We start from the raw sequence: 23,462 nt of genomic DNA, 5'->3' as shown, positions 1-23,462 counted from the left end.
TATTGAGGTCAACATTGTTGTGAGGTTGAGATTTTTGCTTTTCCACTGGACCTTTACTAAAACTTTCTGTGACTTGAGTAATGATTGGCTGATGTTACAGCATCGCTTAAATTTAGGACAAAACACATTCAGACTGAATTATATTAAACTTTATGTTCCCTTTGATAATGTAAATACAATTCATGATATTTTCATGTAATATATATATTAGAGTGTATGATCTTCAAGCAAGAAAAGATGTTTATAGTTCATATATTTGGTTTCTCTCAGCTTTTCATGAAGGTTCACACACAGGAAACTGTCATGAAAGCTGTGTGGGGTGAGGCGGGATAGGTCCAAAAAAGGCAGGACTCAAAGGCAGCTTTATTGCAGGAGTCACAGATTGACATAACAAAACCATGAAGGCACTTGGAAATTAAACTGGGAAACACTAAACTGACAGAACACACAGCTGGAAGGATGATGGAGATCGACAGCAGACAGGAGACGACAGAGACAATGTTTACACAAAAGGGAAATCGGGGCAGAGAGGAGGGGAACACGGCTGAAGTCTGACTGACGAGACAGGGGAAGCAGAACTGAACATAATGCACACAGGACAAGAGGATATCACATAAAAAGAGGAAAGAGAGAATCACCTAGTGAGACTCAGATGAACTAAACACAGAGAGTGTGGGACAGAGGGAGAACAAGAGCGACATGGAGACAAGACAGAGACTTGACATCCATAACCAGACATGACTAACTACATATAGGGGTGCTGGTGAGAACACACAGAGGTGACAAAACTCTGTGAAATAACAACTTGGATCAGGGCTCTGAAAACGTAACATAAGAATCAATAATTCCCCAAAGAGTGAACAAGACCAAACAATACAATAAACATAACAACAAACTTAAAACACTGGGTCAAAGCCCAGGACCATGAAAGATTCGGGACTAGATGTTACAACCCCTGATACTGTAACATCTAGTCCTTTTACTGAAACTTAATAATTAACACTTACACGATCAGTTTCACTTCATCTTATTAATGAAGGTCCAATAGTCCGTTGACATTATCTTCTGTCCTTTCATAAAGGACGGCTTAGTGTATTCTTTGATAAAGGAGGTACTTATCAAGGGTTGAATAACTTCTTTATCTCTAGCATGTAATAAATACAAGTCAGTTTTATTATGGCTGCAGTCCAGCTAAATCCTGGTCTTTTTCACACAGATAGGAGCCCTGTTGTTTAAATGTTCAACCACATGTTTAGTTTTGTTATCTGATCTGTCTGCTAAACCACTCATCTTCTTTGCTCTCTTTTTATGCTCAATAAAAGAAGCAATTAGAAAGTGAAACCTCAACATTTAGGAAAGATGAAGATCTTCTGATTTAATCAAAAACTTGTTATTTATGTAGCCATTTTAAACAGAGGCAGCTACTTACGTAAACACACCACTACATCATCCAGTAAGTGCTAAAGTCTTCTCTGGAAATTCCCCGGTTGTACATTGGATTTTTTTATGGTTTTATTTTCTAATTGGTGGTGTACACAGCTGTAAAACTTTATAAGTTGTGTTAGAAAAGCAAAGAACAATTTCACTGAAGAGCTCTGCCCATTGTCAACCTGAATTTGTAAATGCGGTTGTGGGTCCTCTGTGTGATTCATCAGCAACAACAGAAGGAAACTATTTCCATTACATTGATCCATCACATCATAGAGCCAATGGAATGCAATGTCTTCCACTTAGCAGAGAATCTTATTTTCTTTCAAGATACAGTTGTAGGAAACTTAAATAAAAACCTTTTATTTAGTAGAATATGCTAAATTCACAATCTGAAGGCCAACTCTACCAGAGAACGTCAGGAGAAGTTTAAACGAGCAGCTCAGTACTTTCAATAAGTGCTTCAGGATCGACATCCTTTCTTTTTACATTAAAAAAAAATATCTGTACTTTCCCAACCAGATTTTTGGAAATAGAAAGTCAGTTTTCTGTATTGAAGTGTATTTGTGATTAGTCACAAAAACACATAGCCCAAGAAGAAAAAGTGTTCCCCCAAAGGGTCTTTAAACTCTGAAACAACTTGAAACTAAGATAAAGAATAAAAACAGTGAGGGATAAAATACAGAAAACAATATCAAGATTAAATCAAATAGAATATTTAAATAACAAAATAAAATCTTATAAAAGCTGGGCCATGACACAGGACATGTCAGTGTGTGTGTGTGTGTGTGTGTGTGTGTGTGTGTGTTTCATAATCCTACCGCCTGTATATTTTTAAGATAAATAAACTGTGAGAAGTAAACTGCACAAAAAGTTGAATGTATGAAAAATTATACAAATCAAAACATATATTCAAACTGATATTTAAGGAGTGAAGGGTTGTCTTAGCTAGCCACACCATTGCTTGCTCTGCCTTTCTATTATTGTCTCTTTCCTTGCACAAAGCTTTCAAGTAGTGTGAAGTTGTGTTAACAGAGAGCGCCCAAAATGGTACAATGCATGTTGATGGCAAAAATTCAGTCACAAAACTATGCTTTTACATTTTTATGTGACTTTACAGAATTCCTGTTGTATTGCGGATGCTGTTTTCAACTAATTTGTTGAAAAGTTGAAAAGAAAGGTGAAACGAAAATAGAAATCAAGTTGTGTTGTGCTGTGTTGTTATTTTTTATTCCAGTTTGATTCTAATACTTTTATTCAAATCTGTTTAGTCTACTTTGAATAATTGAAACCATTGCAATGATTTCTATTTATTAAAAAAAAAACACTGCAAATTAGTATTAGTGTTGTTTTATGCAGTAGCAGCACTACTGGATAAAACAGAAGACGGCGATGATATACACACATCACCAGCCTTCCAGCTAGTGACATCTAGTGGTTTCTTTGGGGTATTGCAATTAACAAACCCTGCTCCGACCCTGCTCTGATGAAATGCTGTCTGGTTTTTACAGTTTTTTCTGATTGCTTACAGTTTTTTCTGATTGCTTACAGTTTTTTCTGATTGCTTAAGCACATTTTTTGTAACTATTGGCTATTTTTGCAAAACTCTACACACAAATAAGAAAACCTGTCACCCAATTATCAAAACATTGTAGTTCTCTTGCAAAAGCGAACACAGCTAGATTAACTCTTCACACCTTCGTAAAAATGGTGTTTTCGTATCAAACAGTACACACAAGCCATCATCTACTAAGCACACAATGCGCTAACTGCACACTGATGGTATGAATAAAAAACACATCTGGCTTTTGCTTTCTCTGTGCACAAGGTAGGCTATGTCAGTTAACTTCAAGTACTATTACAGTTTTTTCTGAATGCTTAAACCCTAACTGTGATTCTTATAGCACAATTCCTAAAACTATTAATACTTATAGCAAAACCACTCACTGAGTTTGCAAATCTAAAAGCACAAACACTGCTTTGCACTCAGTTTGCAATTTTGTAACACACACTTTGCAAAACTGTAGGCACAACTCACTGCTTACACTCAATTACCAAATTTCCAACACACTCCTAGCAAAATTATACACATGTATGGCTATCATTAACACTATTTTGCCAACTGTCTGGCACACTTTCACTTGTGAAAACTTTTTTAGATAATTAGTTCACTTTGCAATCAGCCTAAGCACTATAATACAGGTAAGCTCTGTGTGTGGAGTACAATGGAGGGAGCAGGAAGAGTGAGAAGTAGAGGAGGCCGAGGAAGAGGACGTGGAGGTGAAGAAGTAGGATGAAGAGGACGACAAGGACAAGGAGGAGCAAGAGGAGGATGAGAAGGGGGGAGAGGAGGACGAGGAGGGGGGAGAGGAAGGGTAAGAAGAGTAAGAAATAGAATTGCTGATGTCCTATGTTTGTTTTGATGTGTGTGAATAATAGTACTTGAAGTTAACTGACATAGCCTACCTTGTGCACAGAGAAAGCAAAAGCCAGATGTGTTTTTTATTCATACCATCAGTGTGCAGTTAGCACATTGTGTGCTTAGTAGATGATGGCTTGTGTGTACTGTTTGATACGAAAACACCATTTTTACGAAGGTGTGAAGAGTTAATCTAGCTGTGTTCGCTTTTGCAAGAGAACTACAATGTTTTGATAATTGGGTGACAGGTTTTCTTATTTGTGTGTAGAGTTTTGCAAAAATAGCCAATAGTTACAAAAAATGTGCTTAAGCAATCAGAAAAAACTGTATTCACACACATCAAAACAAACATAAGTGTTTATTTCCAAGTATAGGATTATTTGCAATCGCCATATTGACTATATGGGTTTCTTGTTCTGCAGTGAACATGCTTCCTCTGCCCCCAGCATCTGGTCGTCTAGCAATTCTGTAAAGTAACAATTTCAGTATTTTTACATCTATGGTATTGTTGTGCTACAAATCTTAGTGCAAAGTGACTGTACTAACTGACTCTCATTTCAAAATGTCCTTATGATGCTTGCTACAGAGTAGTGGCTCGAGTTAGGCTGAACCCGTTGGCCAGCTTCCCTCAGGGTCATTCCACGGTTGATTACATGGTCCACTATTGTAGCTCTGATGTCATCAGCAATTCTATTTCTTACTCTTCTTACCCTTCCTCTCCCCCCTCCTCGTCCTCCTCTCCCCCCTTCTCATCCTCCTCTTGCTCCTCCTCTTGCTCCTCCTTGTCCTTGTCGTCCTCTTCATCCTACTTCTTCACCTCCACGTCCTCTTCCTCGGCCTCCTCTACTTCTCACTCTTCCTGCTCCCTCCATTGTACTCCACACACAGAGCTTACCTGTATTATAGTGCTTAGGCTGATTGCAAAGTGAACTAATTATCTAAAAAAGTTTTCACAAGTGAAAGTGTGCCAGACAGTTGGCAAAATAGTGTTAATGATAGCCATACATGTGTATAATTTTGCTAGGAGTGTGTTGGAAATTTGGTAATTGAGTGTAAGCAGTGAGTTGTGCCTACAGTTTTGCAAAGTGTGTGTTACAAAATTGCAAACTGAGTGCAAAGCAGTGTTTGTGCTTTTAGATTTGCAAACTCAGTGAGTGGTTTTGCTATAAGTATTAATAGTTTTAGGAATTGTGCTATAAGAATCACAGTTAGGGTTCAAGCATTCAGAAAAAACTGTAACTGACATAGCCTACCTTGTGCACAGAGAAAGCAAAAGCCAGATGTGTTTTTTATTCATACCATCAGTGTGCAGTTAGCGCATTGTGTGCTTAGTAGATGATGGCTTGTGTGTACTGTTTGATACGAAAACACCATTTTTACGAAGGTGTGAAGAGTTAATCTAGCTGTGTTCGCTTTTGCAAGAGAACTACAATGTTTTGATAATTGGGTGACAGGTTTTCTTATTTGTGTGTAGAGTTTTGCAAAAATAGCCAATAGTTACAAAAAATGTGCTTAAGCAATCAGAAAAAACTGTAATAGTTTTAGAAATTGTGCTATAAGAATCACAGTTAGTGTTTAAAGTTTTTTCTGAATGCTTAAACCCTAACTGTGATTCTTATAGCACAATTCCTAAAACTATTAACACTTATAGCAAAACCACTCACTGAGTTTGCAAAACTAAAAGCACAAACACTGCTTTGCACTCAGTTTGCAATTTTGTAACACACACTTTGCAAAACTGTAGGCACAACTCACTGCTTACACTCAATTTCCAAATTTCCAACACACTCCTAGCAAAATTATACACATGTATGGCTATCATTAACACTATTTTGCCAACTGTCTGGCACACTTTCACATGTGAAAACTGTTTTAGATAATTAGTCCACTTTGCAATCAGCCTAAGCACTATAAACAGGCCACATGTAAGCTGTCTATGTGGAGTACAATGGAAGGAGCAGTAAGAGTGAGAAGAGTGAGAATCAGAGGAGGCCGAGGGAGAGGACGTGGAGGTGAAGAAGTTGGAGGAAGAGGATGTGGAGGTGAAGAAGTTGGAGGAAGAGGACGTGGAGGTGAAGAAGCAAGAGGGTTAGAGGAAGTTAGAGGAAGAGGACAAAGAGGAGCAAGAAGAGGACGAGGAGGGGAAAGAGGAAGGGTAAGAAGAGTAAGAAACAGAATAACTGATGACATCAGGGCTACAATAGTGGACCATGTCATCAACCATGGGATGACCCTGAGGGAAGCTCGCCAACGGGTTCAGCCTAAACTGAGCCGCTACACTGTGGCAAGCATCATTAGGACATTTCGAAATGAGAATCAGTAACTACTTTGTAGCACTGCCATACTCTAATGAGAAACACAACAGTACCATACATGCAAAAATACTGAAATTGTTACTTTACAGAATTGCTAGACGTCCAGATGTTGGGGGCAGAGGCAGAATGTTCACTCCAGAGCAAGAGACCCATATAGTGAACATGGTGATTGCCAATAATGCAATAAGACTGCGCGAAATACAGCAGCGCATAATTGATAATGACACCATCTTTCAAAATATACACAGTGCAAGCATTTCTACACTAAGTCGTGTACTTGCGCGCCACAGAATAAGAATGAAGCAAATTTACAGAGTTCCTTTCGAGAGAAACACAGAACGTGTAAAGCAACTGCGATATGACTATGTGCAGGTAAGCTAGTGTCATTGGTTCTGAATTTGGAAGTGCATACTGTAATGCTGTGCATGGGCCTGATGTGTTGCATTTGTTTTGTCTTGTCCAGAGAGTGATGGAACTAGATGCAGATGCAACGGGACATGAGCTACTTTTTGTAGATGAGGCTGGTTTTAACCTCAGTAAAACCAGGAGACGTGGCAGGAACATAATTGGACACCGTGCCATCATCAATGTCCCAGGACAACGTGGTGGTAACATAACCATGTGTGCAGCTATAAGCCAAAATGGTGTTGTTCACCATCATGCAACCATAGGCCCATACAACACTGCACACATTATTGCATTCCTGGACACCTTGCATGACATGCTCACTGTTCAGAGACCAGAGCAGACCCGATATGTCATCATATGGGACAATGTTAGTTTCCATAGGACTGCTTTGGTCCGCAACTGGTTTACAGACCACCCATCCTTCATGGCACTCAACCTCCCTCCATACTCTCCATTCTTAAATCCCATCGAGGAGTTCTTCTCTGCCTGGCGCTGGAAAGTGTACGACCGTCATCCTCATCAACAGGTAGCCCTTTTACAGGCAATGGAGGAGGCATGTGGAGATATTGACCAGGCATCATGTCAGGCCTGGATACGGCATTCAAGGAGATATTTTCCCCGGTGCCTTGGACTGGAGGATATCGCATGCGATGTCGATGAAATTTTGTGGCCGGACCCAGAAAGACGACATGATGTAGGCTCATTGTCTTTTTTTTCCCTTTTTTTTGTGAAATTCCTATTTTGTGTTCTGACTTTGTCTTGGTTTTGATGAGTGTGAATAAACACCAATACTTGAAGTTTGGATCCTTGTATGTTTACATGACACTATGACAAAAGTGTGACCTCAAATTGACATCTGTACACAGAGAAAGCAAAAGCCAGATGTGTTTTGTATTCATACCATCAGTGTGCAGTTGGCGCATTGTGTGCTTAGTAGATGATGGCTTGTGTGTACTGTTTGATACGAAAACACCATTTTTACGAAGGTGTGAAGAGTTAATCTAGCTGTGTTCGCTTTTGCAAGAGAACTACAATGTTTTGATAATTGGGTGACAGGTTTTCTTATTTGTGTGTAGAGTTTTGCAAAAATAGCCAATAGTTACAAAAAATGTGCTTAAGCAATCAGAAAAAACTGTAAGCATTCAGAAAAAACTGTAAGAATGGAGAGTATGGAGGGAGGTTGAGTGCCATGAAGGATGGGTGGTCTGTAAACCAGTTGCGGACCAAAGCAGTCCTATGGAAACTAACATTGTCCCATATGATGACATATCGGGTCTGCTCTGGTCTCTGAACAGTGAGCATGTCATGCAAGGTGTCCAGGAATGCAATAATGTGTGCAGTGTTGTATGGGCCTATGGTTGCATGATGGTGACCAACACCATTTTGGCTTATAGCTGCACACATGGTTATGTTACCACCACGTTGTCCTGGGACATTGATGATGGCACGGTGTCCAATAATGTTCCTGCCACGTCTCCTGGTTTTACTGAGGTTAAAACCGGCCTCATCTACAAAAAGTAGCTCATGTCCTGTTGCATCTGCTTCTAGTTCCATCACTCTCTGGACAAGACAAAACAAATGCAACACATCAGGCCCATGCACAGCACTACAGTATGCACTTCCAAATTCAGAACCAATGACACTAGCTTACCTGCACATAGTCATATCGCAGTTGCTTTACACGTTCTGTGTTTCTCTCGAAAGGAACTCTGTAAATTTTCTTCATTCTTATTCTGTGGCGTGCAAGTACACGACTTAGTGCAGAAATGCTTGCACTGTGTATATTTTGAAAGATGGTGTCATTATCAATTATGCGCTGCTGTATTTCGCGCAATCTTATTGCATTATTGGCAATCACCATGTTCACTATATGGGTCTCTTGCTCTGGAGTGAACATTCTGCCTCTGCCCCCAACATCTGGACGTCTAGCAATTCTGTAAAGTAACAGTTTCAGTATTTTTGCATGTTGTGTTTCTCATCAGAGCATGGCAGTGCTACAAAGTACTTACCGATTCTCATTTCGAAATGTCCTAATGATGCTTGCCACAGTGTAGCGGCTCAGTTTAGGCTGAACCCGTTGGCCAGCTTCCCTCAGGGTCATCCCATGGTTGATGACATGGTCCACTATTGTAGCTCTGATGTCATCAGTTATTCTGTTTCTTACTCTTCTTACCCTTCCTCTTTCCCCTCCTCGTCCTCTTCTTGCTCCTCCTTGTCCTCTTCCTCTAACTTCCTCTAACCCTCTTGCTTCTTCACCTCCACGTCCTCTTCCTCCAACTTCTTCACCTCCACGTCCTCTCCCTCGGCCTCCTCTGATTCTCACTCTTCTCACCCTTACTGCTCCTTCCATTGTACTCCACATAGACAGCTTACCTGTGGCCTGTTTATAGTGCGTAGGCTGATTGCAAAGTGGACTAATTATCTAAAACAGTTTTTACATGTGAAAGTGTGCCAGACAGTTGGCAAAATAGTGTTAATGATAGTCATACATGTGTATAATTTTGCTAGGAGTGTGTTGGAAACTTGGTAATTGAGTGTAAGCAGTGAGTTGTGTTTAAAGTTCTGCAAAAAGAGTGTTGTGCAGTGAATTGTGCCTACACACTTGCAAAGTGTGTGTTACAAAATTGCAAACTGAGTGCAAAGAAGTGTTTGTGCTTTTAGTTTTGCAAACTCAGTGAGTGGTTTTGCTATAAGTATTAATAGTTTTAGGAATTGTGCTATAGGAATCACAGTTAGGGTTGAAGCCATTAGAAAAAACTGTAATACACCCCTTCTCTGGATCAAAAGCAGTTCAATGACATGAAAATGAAAGGCTTACAGCACCAGGTATTCCCAGGCAGTCTCCCATCCAAGTACTAACCAAGCCCAGCCCTGCTTAGCTTCCGAGATCAGACGAGGTCAGGCGTGCTCAGGGTGGTATGGCCGTAAGCTGCTGCCCACAGCACAATGTGTCAATTTATGGAATCAAGTGATGAGGTGGCCAGTACCTGAAGTTACAAACACAATCCTATAACCCTACCTGCATGTTTGCCTAATACCCTAACCCAACGACTCAGTTTAGCATTTATCCAGCAGCACAGGCCCTGGACTTTTGAAGATGGCCTCAGGAACCAGCACAGGGCCTGGTGTGGTGTAGTTAGCCTCGGCCAGCAGCACTGGCCCTGGTGTGTTGTAGGTGGCCTCAGCCAGCAGAACAAGACATTGGTGAAAACAGCCAAAAGCAATGTCGTTAATGTGCCCTCATTAATGGGCAGCTGCTTTGGGTCTTTTAATACACCCCTTCTCTGGATCAAAAGCAGTTCAATGACATGAAAATGAAAGGCTTTGATTGGTGGATTCAACTTGAGCAGATCCAGGCTTTTTGACTCTCATAGATACAGTTGAAAATATAAAGCTGAAAAAAACCCCTGAAGAAGCCGATGTCAGTTTTTGAAAAAGTTTTTGAATTTCTCATAACTTTACAGAAGTGTGTGTGTTTGTGTGTGCTTTGTGACTCAATTTTTATTCGTTGGTGACCAGCATCCATTAGTGATTTCAACTTGACCAGATTCAGACTTATTGACTGGCACAGAAACTTACAGGACACTTCATGCTCTGTTTGTCTCTGTGTGCCCTTGTGTGTATGTGTTTCTATGTCTGTGTATATGCTTGCATCTATGTTTGTACGCATTGTTTTCTGAACATGGGTTATGTGTCTGTGTGTGTTCCTATTTGTAAACATTGCTAGGCATGTCATTTTTGCCTTAGCTTTGTGTATCTGCCGGCAGTTCCTTTGTAACTTTTCTAATGTTTCTGCCTTAGCAGAAACATTAGCTAGAACTTCAGCTTTTTGAAGCTGGCCGTTTTGCATTTCCAATATTTCTGCTAAAGTTATTACTTTTCTGCTGAATTATACTATTTCAGTTCCTGTTTTGCATTTCTACTACGTGTTACTATTATACTACTGTATATTAAGTTGTACTCTTACAACATTTTTCAAAGTTTTTAGGTTTGTGCTACATATTAACATTTCTGCTGTATTACAACACTTTTGCCATGTTGTACTATTTCTGCCAAGTTACTATGTTTCTACTGAGTTACAACATTTCTGCTATATTCCCCTTTTCATATAGGATTTTTGCAAACACTTTATGTTTCTTCTTAAGTTTCTTCAAAGTTATTATATTTTTGCTCAGTTGTTATTCATCTACAAAGTTATTACAATTTCAACAACTTTTCAGATACTGACTTCAGCTTCTTCAGCTATTTTCAGCTTTTTAAGCAGTTTTCAGCAGAAAGCTTCAGCTTTAAAGCATCCACACAGCATTTTCGCAGGAAATGCAAATTTTTCTAGTTTACACTGTAACTCACACGTTCAATTATTTAAATTTGATAAACACACTTTAGAGAAAAAACAAAACTTTATTCTATTTTCATCATTTCCCGTATTTCCCGTCCCATTTCCTGTCTTCATTAATATGAAAATCACTGTTAGGGGCTAACTACACCACACCAGGCCCTGTGCTGGTTCCTGAGGCCATCTTCAAAAATCCAGGGCCTGTGCTGCTGGATAAATGCTAAACTGAGTCTTTGGGTTAGGGTATTAGGCAAGCATGCAGGTAGGGTTATAGGATTGTGTTCGTAACTTCAGGTACTGGCCACCTCATCACTTGATTCCATAAATTGACACATTGTGCTGTGGGCAACAACTTGCGGCCATACCACCCTGAGCACGCCTGACCTCGTCTGATCTCGGAAGCTAAGCAGGGCTGGGCTTGGTTAGTACTTGAATGGGAGACTGCCTGGGAATACCTGGTGCTCTAAGCCTTTCATTTTCATGTCATTGAACTGCTTTTGATCCAGAGAAGGGGTGTATTAAAAGACCCAAAGCAGCTGCCCATTAATGAGGGCACATTAACAACATTGCTTTTGGCTGTTTTCACCAATGTCTTGTTCTGCTGGCTGAGGCCACCTATTAAACACCAGGGCCAGTGCTGCTGGCCGAGGCTAACTACACCACACCAGGCCCTGTGCTGGTTCCTGAGGCCATCTTCAAATTCCAGGTCCTGTGCTGCTGGATAAATGCTAAACTGAGTCTTTGGCTTAGGGTATTAGGCAAGCATGCAGGTACGGTTATAGGATTGTGTTCGTAACTTCAGGTACTGGCCACCTCATCACTTGATTCCATAAATTGACACATTGTGCTGTGGGCAGCAGCTTACGGCCATACCACCCTGAGCACGCCTGACCTCGTCTGATCTCGGAAGCTAAGCAGGGCTGGGCTTGGTTAGTACTTGGATGGGAGACTGCCTGGGAATACCTGGTGCTGTAAGCCTTTCATTTTCATGTCATTGAACTGCTTTTGATCCAGAGAAGGGGTGTATTAAAAGACCCAAAGCAGCTGCCCATTAATGAGGGCACATTAACCACATTGCTTTTGGCTGTTTTCACCAATGTCTTGTTCTGCTGGCTGAGGCCACCTACAACACACCAGGGCCAGTGCTGCTGGCTGAGGCTAACTACACCACACCAGGCCCTGTGCTGGTTCCTGATGCCATCTTCAAAAATCCAGGGCCTGTGCTGCTGGATGAATGCTAAACTGAGTCTTTGGCTTAGGGTATTAGGCAAGCATGCAGGTAGGGTTATAGGATTGTGTTCGTAACTTCAGGTAATGGCCACCTCATCACTTGATTCCTTAACCCTCCTCTTGTGTTAGCTTTCTGTTATCATCTCTTATGTTAACGGGTCGGTTTTGACCCGTGAATTAAATCAGTTATAAAATACACTAAAAACAATAAGTGATCATCCAATTTGTTTCTCATCTCTTGGTTATATTGTTAGACTTCCTTATCCATGAAAATGTTGGTTTTAATACTTTTGGTGTGGGCCTGTGGGTCTTTTTTTTGTCACTATACCCCTCGATTTCGATTAAAAAAAATTGTAAAATTAACCTCAAGAGAATAATATTAATAAATAAAAGGTTTTTGTGTTACCTGACTATTACTGAGGGGTATAGGACACATCTCTTAAATAAATCTGTTTTATTGATTTTTTTCATTTTAAGATTAATTACTAAAATGACATCTATGGTGTTACGGGTCAATTTCGACCCATAGATATTTACATCAAGAAAAGACAAAAAAAAATGTTGTTTTTTAGCAGTGGACCTTTAATATAAACTGAAAAAAAAGAAAAAGTCCACTCGTCCTTTCTTTTGGTTATAATCGTGGGTAATTGTGGGCTTTTTATCACTTCCCAATGATACAGCTACATCTTTGTGAAGTTTCCTTTGTGAAGTTCTTGTCCGAGGTCATATCTGGTAAAAAATAAAATATTACAGCTGATATTGTGATCCTGCAGTCCAGTGGTCATATCGAGGACCACACATTTTCATTGTTTTTTCTCAGGGGTGCCACTCGCAGCTTTGACTGTGAAAATCTGTACATTCCAGGCATAGTTGGTTTTTGCATCACAGGCTTCCCAGATTTTTCTGCCGTATTTCCCTGGCTTACTGGGTATGTATTGCCGGTAGGGGCATTTTCCTCGAAAAGTGGACAAGACGTTCATCCACTGTCACCTCTGGCTGATGAACATCAGGGAAAGAAGCTGCACCCATCTTTCCCAGACATCCCTGATGGGAGCAAGCTTGTCAGACCTTGGTCTGGTCTCAAATCTGAGGACTCCTGAATCAAAATGATATCAAATGTGTGAAGTGACATCGTTGCCCAGAAAATGATCAGATGTGTCTGTGTCTTCTGCATGATAGTCCACATTGTCTTCCTCCTAGAAACCTGCCCATCTGAATCGCTATGCTGCTCTGTGTCCTCTCCTTTATTTTCACCAAAAATATGATGCAGAACTTGGCTCACTGTGAATCTTCTTCTCATTTTTGTATGCTGCAAATTGTAAATGTGCACTCTGGAAGTCAAATGGCCACTCAAATGAGTGAATTCTTGACATGTCCCGTCTTTATTTTGTTTTGTTTTTGTGCAGGTATACTGCAAAAAACACGCAAAATAAGAATCCCCTAAAGCTCATATGATTAGGAGAGGAGCTTGCTGTCAATGTTTTAGCTGACAGTACACTTATGATTTCAGTTTTGGCTTTAATTATTGCTTTATACTCATAATATTATACCTGGGTCGAAACCGACCCTAACAACACAAATGTCATAATTTCAACTAGGGCATTTTATAATTTAGTGAAAATATTTTTTTTTGTTTTATTTTGTAGAAATAGAGGTTCCTGACAAAGTCAAAAAGCCTTGATACAATAAACAAATGTTTGTGATTTGTTTTATGCATTTGAAATTTAAAATGGGTCGGTGACGACCCTAACACGAGAGGAAGGTTAAATTGACACATTGTGCTGTGGGCAGCAGCTTACGGCCATACCACCCTGAGCACGCCTGACCTCGTCTGATCTCGGAAGCTAAGCAGGGCTGGGCTTGGTTAGTACTTGGATGGGAGACTGCCTGGGAATACCTGCTGCTGTAAGCCTTTCATTTTCATGTCATTGAACTGCTTTTGATCCAGAGAAGGGGTGTATTAAAAGACCCAAAGCAGCTGCCCATTAATGAGGGCACATTAACAACATTGCTTTTGGCTGTTTTCACCAATGTCTTGTTCTGCTGGCTGAGGCCACCTACAACACACCAGGGCAAGTGCTGCTGGCCAAGGCTAACCACACCACACCAGGCCCTGTGCTGGTTCCTGAGGCCATCTTCAAAAATCCAGGTCCTGTGCTGCTGGATAAATGCTAAACTGAGTCTTTGGGTTAGGGTATGAGGCAAGCATGCAGGTAGGGTTATAGGATTGTGTTCGTAACATCAGGTACTGGCCACCTCATCACTTGATTCCATAAATTGACACATTGTGCTGTGGGCAGCAGCTTACGGCCAAACCCCCCTGAGCACGCCTGACCTCGTCTGATCTCGGAAGCTAAGCAGGGCTGGGCTTGGTTAGTACTTGGATGGGAGACTGCCTGGGAATACCTGGTGCTGTAAGCCTTTCATTTTCATGTCATTGAACTGCTTTTGATCCAGAGAAGGGGTGTATTAAAAGACCCAAAGCAGCTGCCCATTAATGAGGGCACATTAACGACATTGCTTTTGGCTGTTTTCACCAATGACTTGTTCTGCTGGCTCAGGCCACCTACAACACACCAGGGCCAGTGCTGCTGGCCGAGGCTAACTACACCACACCAGGCCCTGTGCTGGTTCCTGAGGCCATCTTCAAAAATCCAGGGCCTGTGCTGCTGGATAAATGCTAAACTGAGTCTTTGGCTTAGGGTATTAGGCAAGCATGCAGGTAGGGTTATAGGATTGTGTTCGTAACTTCAGGTACTGGCCACCTCATCACTTAATTCCATGAATTGACACATTGTGCTGTGAGCAGCAGCTTACGGCCATACCACCCTGAGCACGCCTGACCTCGTCTGATCTTGGAAGCTAAGCAGGGCTGGGCTTGGTTAGTACTTGGATGGGAGACTGCCTGGGAATACCTGGTGCTGTAAGCCTTTCATTTTCATGTCATTGAACTGCTTTTGATCCAGAGAAGGGGTGTATTAAAAGACCCAAAGCAGCTGCCCATTAATGAGGGCACATTAACGACATTGCTTTTGGCTGTTTTCACCAATGTCTTGTTCTGCTGGCTGAGGCCACCTACAACACACCAGGGCCAGTGCTGCTGGCCGAGGCTAACTACACCACACCAGGCCCTGTGCTGGTTCCTGAGGCCATCTTCAAAATTCCAGGGCCTGTGCTGCTGGATAAATGCTAAACTGAGTCTTTGGGTTAGGGTATTAGGCAAGCATGCAGGTAGGGTTATAGGATTGTGTTCGTAACTTCAGGTACTGGCCACCTCATCACTTGATTCCATAAATTGACACATTGTGCTGTGGGTAGCAGCTTACGGCCAAGCCACCCTGAGCACGCCTGACCTCGTATGATCTCGGAAGTTAAGCAGGGCTGGGCTTGGTTAGTACTTGGATGGGAGACTGCCTGGGAATATCTGGTGCTGTAAACCTTTCATGTCATTGAACTACTTTTGATCCAGAGAAGGGGTGTATTAAAAGACCCAAAGCACCTGCCCATTAATGAGGGCACATTAACGACATTGCTTTTGGCTGTTTTCACCAATGTCTTGTTCTGCTGGCTGAGGCCACATACAACACACCAGGGCCAGTGCTGGTGGCCGAGGCTAACTACACCACACCAGGCCCTGTGCTGGTTCCTGAGGCCATCTTCAAAAATCCAGGGCCTGTGCTGCTGGATAAATGCTAAACTGAGTCTTTGGCTTAGGGTATTAGGCAAGCATGCAGGTAGGGTTATAGGATTGTGTTCATAACTTCAGGTACTGGCCACCTCATCACTTGATTCCATAAATTGACACATTGTGCTGTGGGCAGCAGCTTACGGCCATACCACCCTGAGCACGCCTGACCTCGTCTGATCTCGTAAGCTAAGCAGGGTTGGGCTTGGTTAGTACTTGGATGGGAGACTGCCTGGGAATACCTGGTGCTCTAAGCCTTTCATTTTCATGTCATTGAACTGCTTTTGATCCAGAGAAGGGGTGTATTAAAAGACCCAAAGCAGCTGCCCATTAATGAGGGCACATTAACGACATTGCTTTTGGCTGTTTTCACCAATGTCTTGTTCTGCTGGCTGAGGCCACCTACAACACACCAGGGCCAGTGCTGCTGGCCGAGGCTAACTACACCACACCAGGCCCTGTGCTGGTTCCTGAGGCCATCTTCAAAAATCCAGGCCCTGTGCTGCTGGATGAATGCCAAACTGAGTCTTTGGCTTAGGGTATTAGGCAAGCATGCAGGTAGGGTTATAGGATTGTGTTCGTAACTTCAGGTACTGGCCACCTCATCACTTGATTCCATAAATTGACACGTTGTGCTGTGGGCAGCATCTTACGGCCATACCACCCTGAGCACGCCTGACCTCGTCTGATCTCGGAAGCTAAGCAGGGCTGGGCTTGGTTAGTACTTGGATGGGAGACTACCTGGGAATACCTGGTGCTGTAAGCCTTTCATTTTCATGTCATTGAACTGCTTTTGATCCAGAGAAGGGGTGTATTAAAAGACCCAAAGCAGCTGCCCATTAATGAGGGCACATTAACGACATTGCTTTTGGCTGTTTTCACCAATGTCTTGTTCTGCTGGCTGAGGCCACCTACAACACACCAGGGCCAGTGCTGCTGGCCAAGGCTAACTACACCACACCAGGCCCTGTGCTGGTTCCTGAGGCCATCTTCAAAAATCCAGGGCCTGTGCTGCTGGATAAATGCTAAACTGAGTCTTTGGCTTAGGGTATGAGGCAAGCATGCAGGTAAGGTTATAGGATTGTCTTCGTAACTTCAGGTACTGGCCACCTCATCACTTGATTCCATAAATTGACACATTGTGCTGTGGGCATCAGCTTACGGCCATACCACCCTGAGCACGCCTGACCTCGTCTGATCTCGGAAGTTAAGCAGGGCTGGGCTTGGTTAGTACTTGGATGGGAGACTGCCTGGGAATATCTGGTGCTGTAAACCTTTCATGTCATTGAACTATTTTTGATCCAGAGAAGGGGTGTATTAAAAGACCCAAAGCACCTGCCCATTAATGAGGGCACATTAACGACATTGCTTTTGGCTGTTTTCACCAATGTCTTGTTCTGCTGGCTGAGGCCACATACAACACACCAGGACCAGTGCTGCTGGCCGAGGCTAACTACACCACACCAGGCCCTGTGCTGGTTCCTGAGGCCATCTTCAAAAATCCAGGGCCTGTGCTGCTGGATAAATGCTAAACTGAGTCTTTGGCTTAGGGTATTAGGCAAGCATGCAGGTAGGGTTATAGGATTGTGTTCATAACTTCAGGTACTGGCCACCTCATCACTTGATTCCATAAATTGACACATTGTGCTGTGGGCAGCAGCTTACGGCCATACCACCCTGAGCACGCCTGACCTCGTCTGATCTCGGAAGCTAAGCAGGGCTGGGCTTGGTTAGTACTTGGATGGGAGACTTCCTGGGAATACCTGGTGCTGTAAGCCTTTCATTTTCATGTCATTGAACTGCTTTTGATCCAGAGAAGGGGTGTATTAAAAGACCCAAAGCAGCTGCCCATTAATGAGGACACATTAACAACATTGCTTTTGGCTGTTTTCACCAATGTCTTGTTCTGCTGGCTGAGGCCACCTACAACACACCAGGGCCAGTGCTGCTGGCCGAGGCTAACTACACCACACCAGGCCCTGTGCTGGTTCCTGAGGCCATCTTCAAATTCCAGGTCCTGTGCTGCTGGATAAATGCTAAACTGAGTCTTTGGCTTAGGGTATTAGGCAAGCATGCAGGTAGGGTTATAGGATATTCTTCGTAACTTCAGGTAATGGCCACCTCATCACTTGATTCCATAAATTGACACATTGTGCTGTGGGCAGCAGCTTACGGCCATACCACCCTGAGCACGCCTGACCTCGTCTGATCTCGGAAGCTAAGCAGGGCTGGGCTTGGTTAGTACTTGGATGGGAGACTGCCTGGTAATACCTGGTGCTGTAAGCCTTTCATTTTCTTGTCATTGAACTGCTTTTGATCCAGAGAAGGGGTGTATTAAAAGACCCAAAGCAGCTGCCCATTAATGAGGGCACATTAACAACATTGCTTTTGGCTGTTTTCACCAATGTCTTGTTCTGCTGGCTGAGGCCACCTACAACACACCAGGGCCAGTGCTGCTGGCCGAGGCTAACTACACCACACCAGGCCCTGTGCTGGTTCCTGAGGCCATCTTCAAAAATCCAGGGCCTGTGCTGCTGGTTAAATGCTAAACTGAGTCTTTGGCTTAGGGTATTAGGCAAGCATGCAGGTAGGGTTATAGGATTGTTTTCGTAACCTCAGGTACTGGCCACCTCATCACTTGATTCCATAAATTGACACATTGTGCTGTGGGCAGCAGCTTACGGCCATACCACCCTGAGCACGCCTGACCTCGTCTGATCTCGGAAGCTAAGCAGAGCTCGGCTTGGTTAGTACTTGGATGGAAGACTGCCTGGGAATACCTGGTGCTGTAAGCCTTTCATTTTCATGTCATTGAACTGCTTTTGATCCAGAGAAGGGGTGTATTAAAAGACCCAAAGCAGCTGCCCATTAATGAGGGCACATTAACAACATTGCTTTTGGCTGTTTTCACCAATGTCTTGTTCTGCTGGCTGAGGCCACCTACAACACACCAGGGCCAGTGCTGCTGGACGAGCCTAACTACACCACACCAGGCCCTGTGCTGGTTCCTGAGGCCATCTTCAAAAATCCAGGGCCTGTGCTGCTGGATAAATGCTAAACTGAGTCTTTGGCTTAGGGTATTAGGCAAGCATGCAGGTAGGGTTATAGGATTGTGTTCGTAACTTCAGGTACTGGCCACCTCATCACTTGATTCCATAAATTGACACATTGTGCTGTGGAAATCAGCTTACGGCCATACCACCCTGAGCACGCCTGACCTCGTCTGATCTCGGAAGCTAAGCAGGGCTGGGCTTGGTTAGTACTTGGATGGGAGACTGCCTGGGAATACCTGGTGCTGTAAGCCTTTCTTTTTCATGTCATTGAACTGCTTTTGATCCAGAGAAGGGGTGTATTAAAAGACCCAAAGCAGCTGCCCATTAATGAGGGCACATTAACAACATTGCTTTTGGCTGTTTTCACCAATGTCTTGTTCTGCTGGCTGAGGCCACATACAACACACCAGGGCCAGTGCTGCTGGCCGAGCCTAACTACACCACACCAGGCCCTGTGCTGGTTCCTGAGGCCATCTTCAAAAATCCAGGGCCCGTGCTGCTGGATAAATGCTAAACTGAGTCTTTGGCTTAGGGTATTAGGCAAGCATGCAGGTAGGGTTATAGGATTGTGTTCGTAACTTCAGGTACTGGCCACCTCATCACTTGATTCCATAAATTGACACATTGTGCTGTGGGCAGCAGCTTACGGCCATACCACCCTGAGCACGCCTGACCTCGTCTGATCTCGGAAGCTAAGCAGGGCTAGGCTCTGTTAGTACTTGGATGGGAGACTGCCTGGGAATACTTGGTGCTGTAAGCCTTTCATGTCATTGAACTGCTTTTGATTCAGAGAAGGGGTGTATTAAAAGACCCAAAGCAGCTGCCCATTAATGAGGGCACATTAACGACATTGCTTTTGGCTTTTTTCACCAATGTCTTGTTCTGCTGGCTGAGGCCACCTACAACACACCAGGGCCAGTGCTGCTGGCCGAGGCTAACTACACCACACCAGGCCCTGTGCTGGTTCCTGAGGCCATCTTCAAAAATCCAGGGCCTGTGCTGCTGGATAAATGCTAAACTGAGTCTTTGGCTTAGGGTATTAGGCAAGCATGCAGGTAGGGTTATAGGATTGTGTTCGTAACTTCAGGTACTGGCCACCTCATCACTTGATTCCATAAATTGACACATTGTGCTGTGGGCAGCAGCTTACGGCCATACCACCCTGAGCACGCCTGACCTCCTCTGATCTCGGAAGCTAAGCAGGGCTAGGCTCTGTTAGTACTTGGATGGGAGACTGCCTGGGAATACCTGGTGCTGTAAGCCTTTCATGTCATTGAACTGCTTTTGATTCAGAGAAGGGGTGTATTAAAAGACCCAAAGCAGCTGCCCATTAATGAGGGCACATTAACGACATTGCTTTTGGCTGTTTTCACCAATGTCTTGTTCTGCTGGCTGAGGCCACCTACAACACACCAGGGCCAGTGCTGCTGGCCGAGGCTAACTACACCACACCAGGCCCTGTGCTGGTTCCTGAGGCCATCTTCAAAAATCCAGGGCCTCTGCTGCTGGATAAATGCTAAACTGAGTCTTTGGCTTAGGGTATTAGGCAAGCATGTAGGTAGGGCTATAGGATTGTGTTTGTAACTTCAGGTACTGGCCACCTCATCACTTGATTCCATAAATTGACACATTGTGCTGTGGGCAGCACCTTACGGCCATACCACCCTGAGCACGCCTTACCTCGTCTGATCTCGGAAGCTAAGCAGGGCTGGGCTTGGTTAGTACTTGGATGGGAGACTGCCTGGGAATACCTGGTGCTGTAAGCCTTTCATTTTCATGTCATTGAACTGCTTTTGATTCAGAGAAGGGGTGTATTAAAAGACCCAAAGCAGCTGCCCATTAATGAGGGCACATTAACGACATTGCTTTTGGCTGTTTTCACCAATGTCTTGTTCTGCTGGCTGAGGCCACCTACAACACACCAGGGCCAGTGCTGCTGGCCGAGGCTAACTACACCACACCAGGCCCTGTGCTGGTTCCTGAGGCCATCTTCAAAAATCCAGGACCTGTGCTGCTGGATAAATGCTAAACTGAGTCTTTGGCTTAGGGTATTAGGCAAGCATGCAGGTAGGGTTATAGGATTGTGTTCGTAACTTCAGGTACTGGCCACCTCATCACTTGATTCCATAAATTGACACATTGTGCTGTGGGCAGCAGCTTACGGCCATACCACCCTGTCCTCGTCTGATCTCGGAAGCTAAGCAGTGCTGGGCTTTGTTAGTACTTGGATGGGAGACTGCCTGGGAATACCTGGTGCTGTAAGCCTTTCATTTTCATGTCATTGAACTGCTTTTGATCCAGAGAAGGGGTGTATTAAAAGGCCCAAAGCAGCTGCCCATTAATGAGGGCACATTAACAACATTGCTTTTGGCTGTTTTCACCAATGTCTTGTTCTGCTGGCTGAGGCCACCTACAACACACCAGGGCCAGTGCTGCTGGCCGAGGCTAACTACACCACACCAGGCCCGGTGCTGGTTCCTGAGGCCATCTTCAAAAATCCAGGGCCTGTGCTGCTGGATAAATGCTAAACTGAGTCTTTGGCTTAGGGTATTAGGGAAGCATGCAGGTAGGGTTATAGGATTGTGTTCGTAACTTCAGGTACTGGCCACCTCATCACTTGATTCCATAAATTGACACATTGTGCTGTGGGCAGCAGCTTATGGCCATACGTCCCTGAGCACGCCTGACCTCGTCTGATCTCGGAAGCTAAGCAGGGCTGGGCTTGGTTAGTACTTGGATGGGAAACTGCCTGGGAATACCTGGTGCTGTAAGCCTTTCATTTTCATGTCATTGAACTGCTTTTAATCCAGAGAAGGGGTGTATTAAAAGACCCAAAGCAGATGCCCATTAATGAGGGCACATTAACAACATTGCTTTTGGCTGTTTTCACCAATGTCTTGTTCTGCTGGCTGAGGCCACCTACAACACACCAGGGCCAGTGCTGCTGGCCGAGGCTAACTACACCACACCAGGCCCTGTGCTGGTTCCTGAGGCCATCTTCAAAAATCCAAGGCCTGTGATGCTGGATAAATGCTAAACTGAGTCTTTGGCTTAGGGTATTAGGCAAGCATGCAGGTAGGGTTATAGGATTGTGTTCGTAACTTCAGGTACTGGCCACCTCATCACTTGATTCCATAAATTGACACATTGTGCTGTGGGCAGCAGCTTACGGCCATACCACCCTGAGCACGCCTGACCTCGTCTGATCTCGGAAGCTAAGCAGGGCTGGGCTTGGTTAGTACTTGAATGGGAGACTTCCTGGGAATACCTGGTGCTGTAAGCCTTTCATTTTCATGTCATTGAACTGCTTTTGATCCAGAGAAGGGGTGTATTAAAAGACCCAAAGCAGATGCCCATTAATGAGGGCACATTAACAACATTGCTTTTGGCTGTTTTCACCAATGTCTTGTTCTGCTGGCTGAGGCCACCTACAACACACCAGGGCCAGTGCTGCTGGCCGAGGCTAACTACACCACACCAGGCCCTGTGCTGGTTCCTGAGGCCATCTTCAAATTCCAGGTCCGGTGCTGCTGGATAAATGCTAAACTGAGTCTTTGGCTTAGGGTATTAGGCAAGCATGCAGGTAGGGTTATAGGATTGTGTTCGTAACTTCAGGTACTGGCCACCTCGTCACTTGATTCCATAAATTGACACATTGTGCTGTGGGCAGCAGCTTACGGCCATACCACCCTGAGCACTCCTGACCTCGTCTGATCTCGGAAGCTAAGCAGGGCTGGGCTTGGTTAGTACTTGGATGGGAGACTGCCTGGGAATACCTGGTGCTGTAAGCCTTTCATTTTCATGTCATTGAACTGCTTTTGATCCAGAGAAGGGGTGTATTAAAAGACCCAAAGCAGCTGCCCATTAATGAGGGCACATTAACGACATTGCTTTTGGCTGTTTTCACCAATGTCTTGTTCTGCTGGCTGAGGCCACCTACAACACACCAGGGCCAGTGCTGCTGGCCGAGGCTAACTACACCACACCAGGCCCTGTGCTGGTTCCTGAGGCCATCTTCAAAAATCCAGGGCCTGTGCTGCTGGATAAATGCTAAACTGAGTCTTTGGGTTAGGGTATGAGGCAAGCATGCAGGTAGGGTTATAGGATTGTGTTCGTAACTTCAGGTACTGGCCACCTCATCACTTGATTCCATAAATTGACACATTGTGCTGTAGGCAGCAGCTTACGGCCATACCACCCTGAGCACTCCTGACCTCGTCTGATCTCGTAAGCTAAGCAGGGCTGGGCGTGGTTAGTACTTGGATGGGAGACTGCCTGGGAATACCTGGTGCTGTAAGCCTTTCATTTTCATGTCATTGAACTTATTTTGATTCAGAGAAGGGGTGTATTAAAAGACCCAAAGCAGCTTCCCATTAATGAGGGCACATTAACGACATTGCTTTTGGCTGTTTTCACCAATGTCTTGTTCTGCTGGTTGAGCCCACCTACAACACACCAGGGCCAGTGCTGCTGGCCGAGGCTAACTACACCACACCAGGCCCTGTTCTGGTTCCTGAGGCCATCTTCAAAAATCCAGGGCCTGTGCTGCTGGATAAATGCTAAACTGAGTCTTTGGGTTAGGGTATTA

The 23,462-nt window shown here is 44.0% G+C and overlaps 2 protein-coding genes, 5 non-coding genes and 16 pseudogenes across 7 annotated transcripts; 21 read left to right on the top strand and 2 right to left on the bottom strand.

Annotated features, from left to right (window-relative positions):
- The first annotated feature begins 5,783 nt into the window (after nucleotides 1-5,783).
- On the top strand, nucleotides 5,784-7,268 carry LOC148105379 (uncharacterized). The gene is made up of 4 exons (XM_087838368.1): nucleotides 5,784-6,166; nucleotides 6,252-6,534; nucleotides 6,626-7,096; nucleotides 7,251-7,268. Exons 1-4 carry the CDS (start codon nucleotides 5,784-5,786, stop codon nucleotides 7,266-7,268), a joined length of 1,155 nt encoding a protein of 384 aa, XP_087694494.1.
- Nucleotides 7,269-7,270: 2 nt separating this feature from the next.
- On the bottom strand, nucleotides 7,271-8,686 carry LOC148105378 (uncharacterized). The gene is made up of 4 exons (XM_087838367.1): nucleotides 8,580-8,686; nucleotides 8,222-8,504; nucleotides 7,724-8,130; nucleotides 7,271-7,277 (listed from the first exon to the last, which is right to left on the bottom strand). The coding sequence occupies exons 1-4, from the start codon at nucleotides 8,669-8,671 to the stop codon at nucleotides 7,271-7,273; spliced, it is 789 nt and encodes a 262-aa protein (XP_087694493.1). The 5' UTR covers nucleotides 8,672-8,686.
- Nucleotides 8,687-9,381: 695 nt separating this feature from the next.
- LOC148105377 (5S ribosomal RNA) lies at nucleotides 9,382-9,500 on the bottom strand. Its single transcript, XR_015718862.1, has one exon. It is a non-coding gene; the product is annotated as a 5S ribosomal RNA (ribosomal RNA).
- A 1,757-nt stretch (nucleotides 9,501-11,257) lies between these two features.
- On the top strand, nucleotides 11,258-11,376 carry LOC148105376 (5S ribosomal RNA; annotated as a pseudogene).
- A 389-nt stretch (nucleotides 11,377-11,765) lies between these two features.
- On the top strand, nucleotides 11,766-11,884 carry LOC148105375 (5S ribosomal RNA). Its single transcript, XR_015718861.1, has one exon. It is a non-coding gene; the product is annotated as a 5S ribosomal RNA (ribosomal RNA).
- Nucleotides 11,885-13,929: 2,045 nt separating this feature from the next.
- Nucleotides 13,930-14,048, top strand: LOC148105374 (5S ribosomal RNA; annotated as a pseudogene).
- A 390-nt stretch (nucleotides 14,049-14,438) lies between these two features.
- LOC148105373 (5S ribosomal RNA) lies at nucleotides 14,439-14,557 on the top strand (annotated as a pseudogene).
- A 390-nt stretch (nucleotides 14,558-14,947) lies between these two features.
- On the top strand, nucleotides 14,948-15,066 carry LOC148105372 (5S ribosomal RNA; annotated as a pseudogene).
- A 390-nt stretch (nucleotides 15,067-15,456) lies between these two features.
- On the top strand, nucleotides 15,457-15,575 carry LOC148105371 (5S ribosomal RNA; annotated as a pseudogene).
- Nucleotides 15,576-15,959: 384 nt separating this feature from the next.
- LOC148105370 (5S ribosomal RNA) lies at nucleotides 15,960-16,078 on the top strand (annotated as a pseudogene).
- A 390-nt stretch (nucleotides 16,079-16,468) lies between these two features.
- LOC148105369 (5S ribosomal RNA) lies at nucleotides 16,469-16,587 on the top strand (annotated as a pseudogene).
- Nucleotides 16,588-16,977: 390 nt separating this feature from the next.
- Nucleotides 16,978-17,096, top strand: LOC148105368 (5S ribosomal RNA; annotated as a pseudogene).
- Nucleotides 17,097-17,480: 384 nt separating this feature from the next.
- Nucleotides 17,481-17,599, top strand: LOC148105367 (5S ribosomal RNA). Its single transcript, XR_015718689.1, has one exon. It is a non-coding gene; the product is annotated as a 5S ribosomal RNA (ribosomal RNA).
- A 389-nt stretch (nucleotides 17,600-17,988) lies between these two features.
- Nucleotides 17,989-18,107, top strand: LOC148105366 (5S ribosomal RNA; annotated as a pseudogene).
- A 390-nt stretch (nucleotides 18,108-18,497) lies between these two features.
- LOC148105365 (5S ribosomal RNA) lies at nucleotides 18,498-18,616 on the top strand (annotated as a pseudogene).
- Nucleotides 18,617-19,006: 390 nt separating this feature from the next.
- LOC148105364 (5S ribosomal RNA) lies at nucleotides 19,007-19,125 on the top strand. The gene has a single exon (XR_015718860.1). It is a non-coding gene; the product is annotated as a 5S ribosomal RNA (ribosomal RNA).
- A 390-nt stretch (nucleotides 19,126-19,515) lies between these two features.
- On the top strand, nucleotides 19,516-19,634 carry LOC148105363 (5S ribosomal RNA; annotated as a pseudogene).
- A 384-nt stretch (nucleotides 19,635-20,018) lies between these two features.
- On the top strand, nucleotides 20,019-20,137 carry LOC148105362 (5S ribosomal RNA; annotated as a pseudogene).
- Nucleotides 20,138-20,521: 384 nt separating this feature from the next.
- LOC148105361 (5S ribosomal RNA) lies at nucleotides 20,522-20,640 on the top strand (annotated as a pseudogene).
- Nucleotides 20,641-21,529: 889 nt separating this feature from the next.
- On the top strand, nucleotides 21,530-21,648 carry LOC148105360 (5S ribosomal RNA; annotated as a pseudogene).
- A 390-nt stretch (nucleotides 21,649-22,038) lies between these two features.
- On the top strand, nucleotides 22,039-22,157 carry LOC148105359 (5S ribosomal RNA; annotated as a pseudogene).
- A 389-nt stretch (nucleotides 22,158-22,546) lies between these two features.
- On the top strand, nucleotides 22,547-22,665 carry LOC148105358 (5S ribosomal RNA). Its single transcript, XR_015718919.1, has one exon. It is a non-coding gene; the product is annotated as a 5S ribosomal RNA (ribosomal RNA).
- A 390-nt stretch (nucleotides 22,666-23,055) lies between these two features.
- LOC148105357 (5S ribosomal RNA) lies at nucleotides 23,056-23,174 on the top strand (annotated as a pseudogene).
- Nucleotides 23,175-23,462: the final 288 nt, after the last annotated feature.

The sequence above is a fragment of the Neolamprologus brichardi genome, chromosome 3 (genome assembly GCF_056152115.1).
Source record: "Neolamprologus brichardi isolate AB-2024 chromosome 3, ASM5615211v1, whole genome shotgun sequence".
In the NCBI taxonomy this organism is placed as follows: Eukaryota; Metazoa; Chordata; class Actinopteri; order Cichliformes; family Cichlidae; genus Neolamprologus; species Neolamprologus brichardi.
The sequence above is the reverse complement of the archived record's forward strand: the minus strand, read 5'-3'. Positions and strand labels throughout refer to the sequence as shown.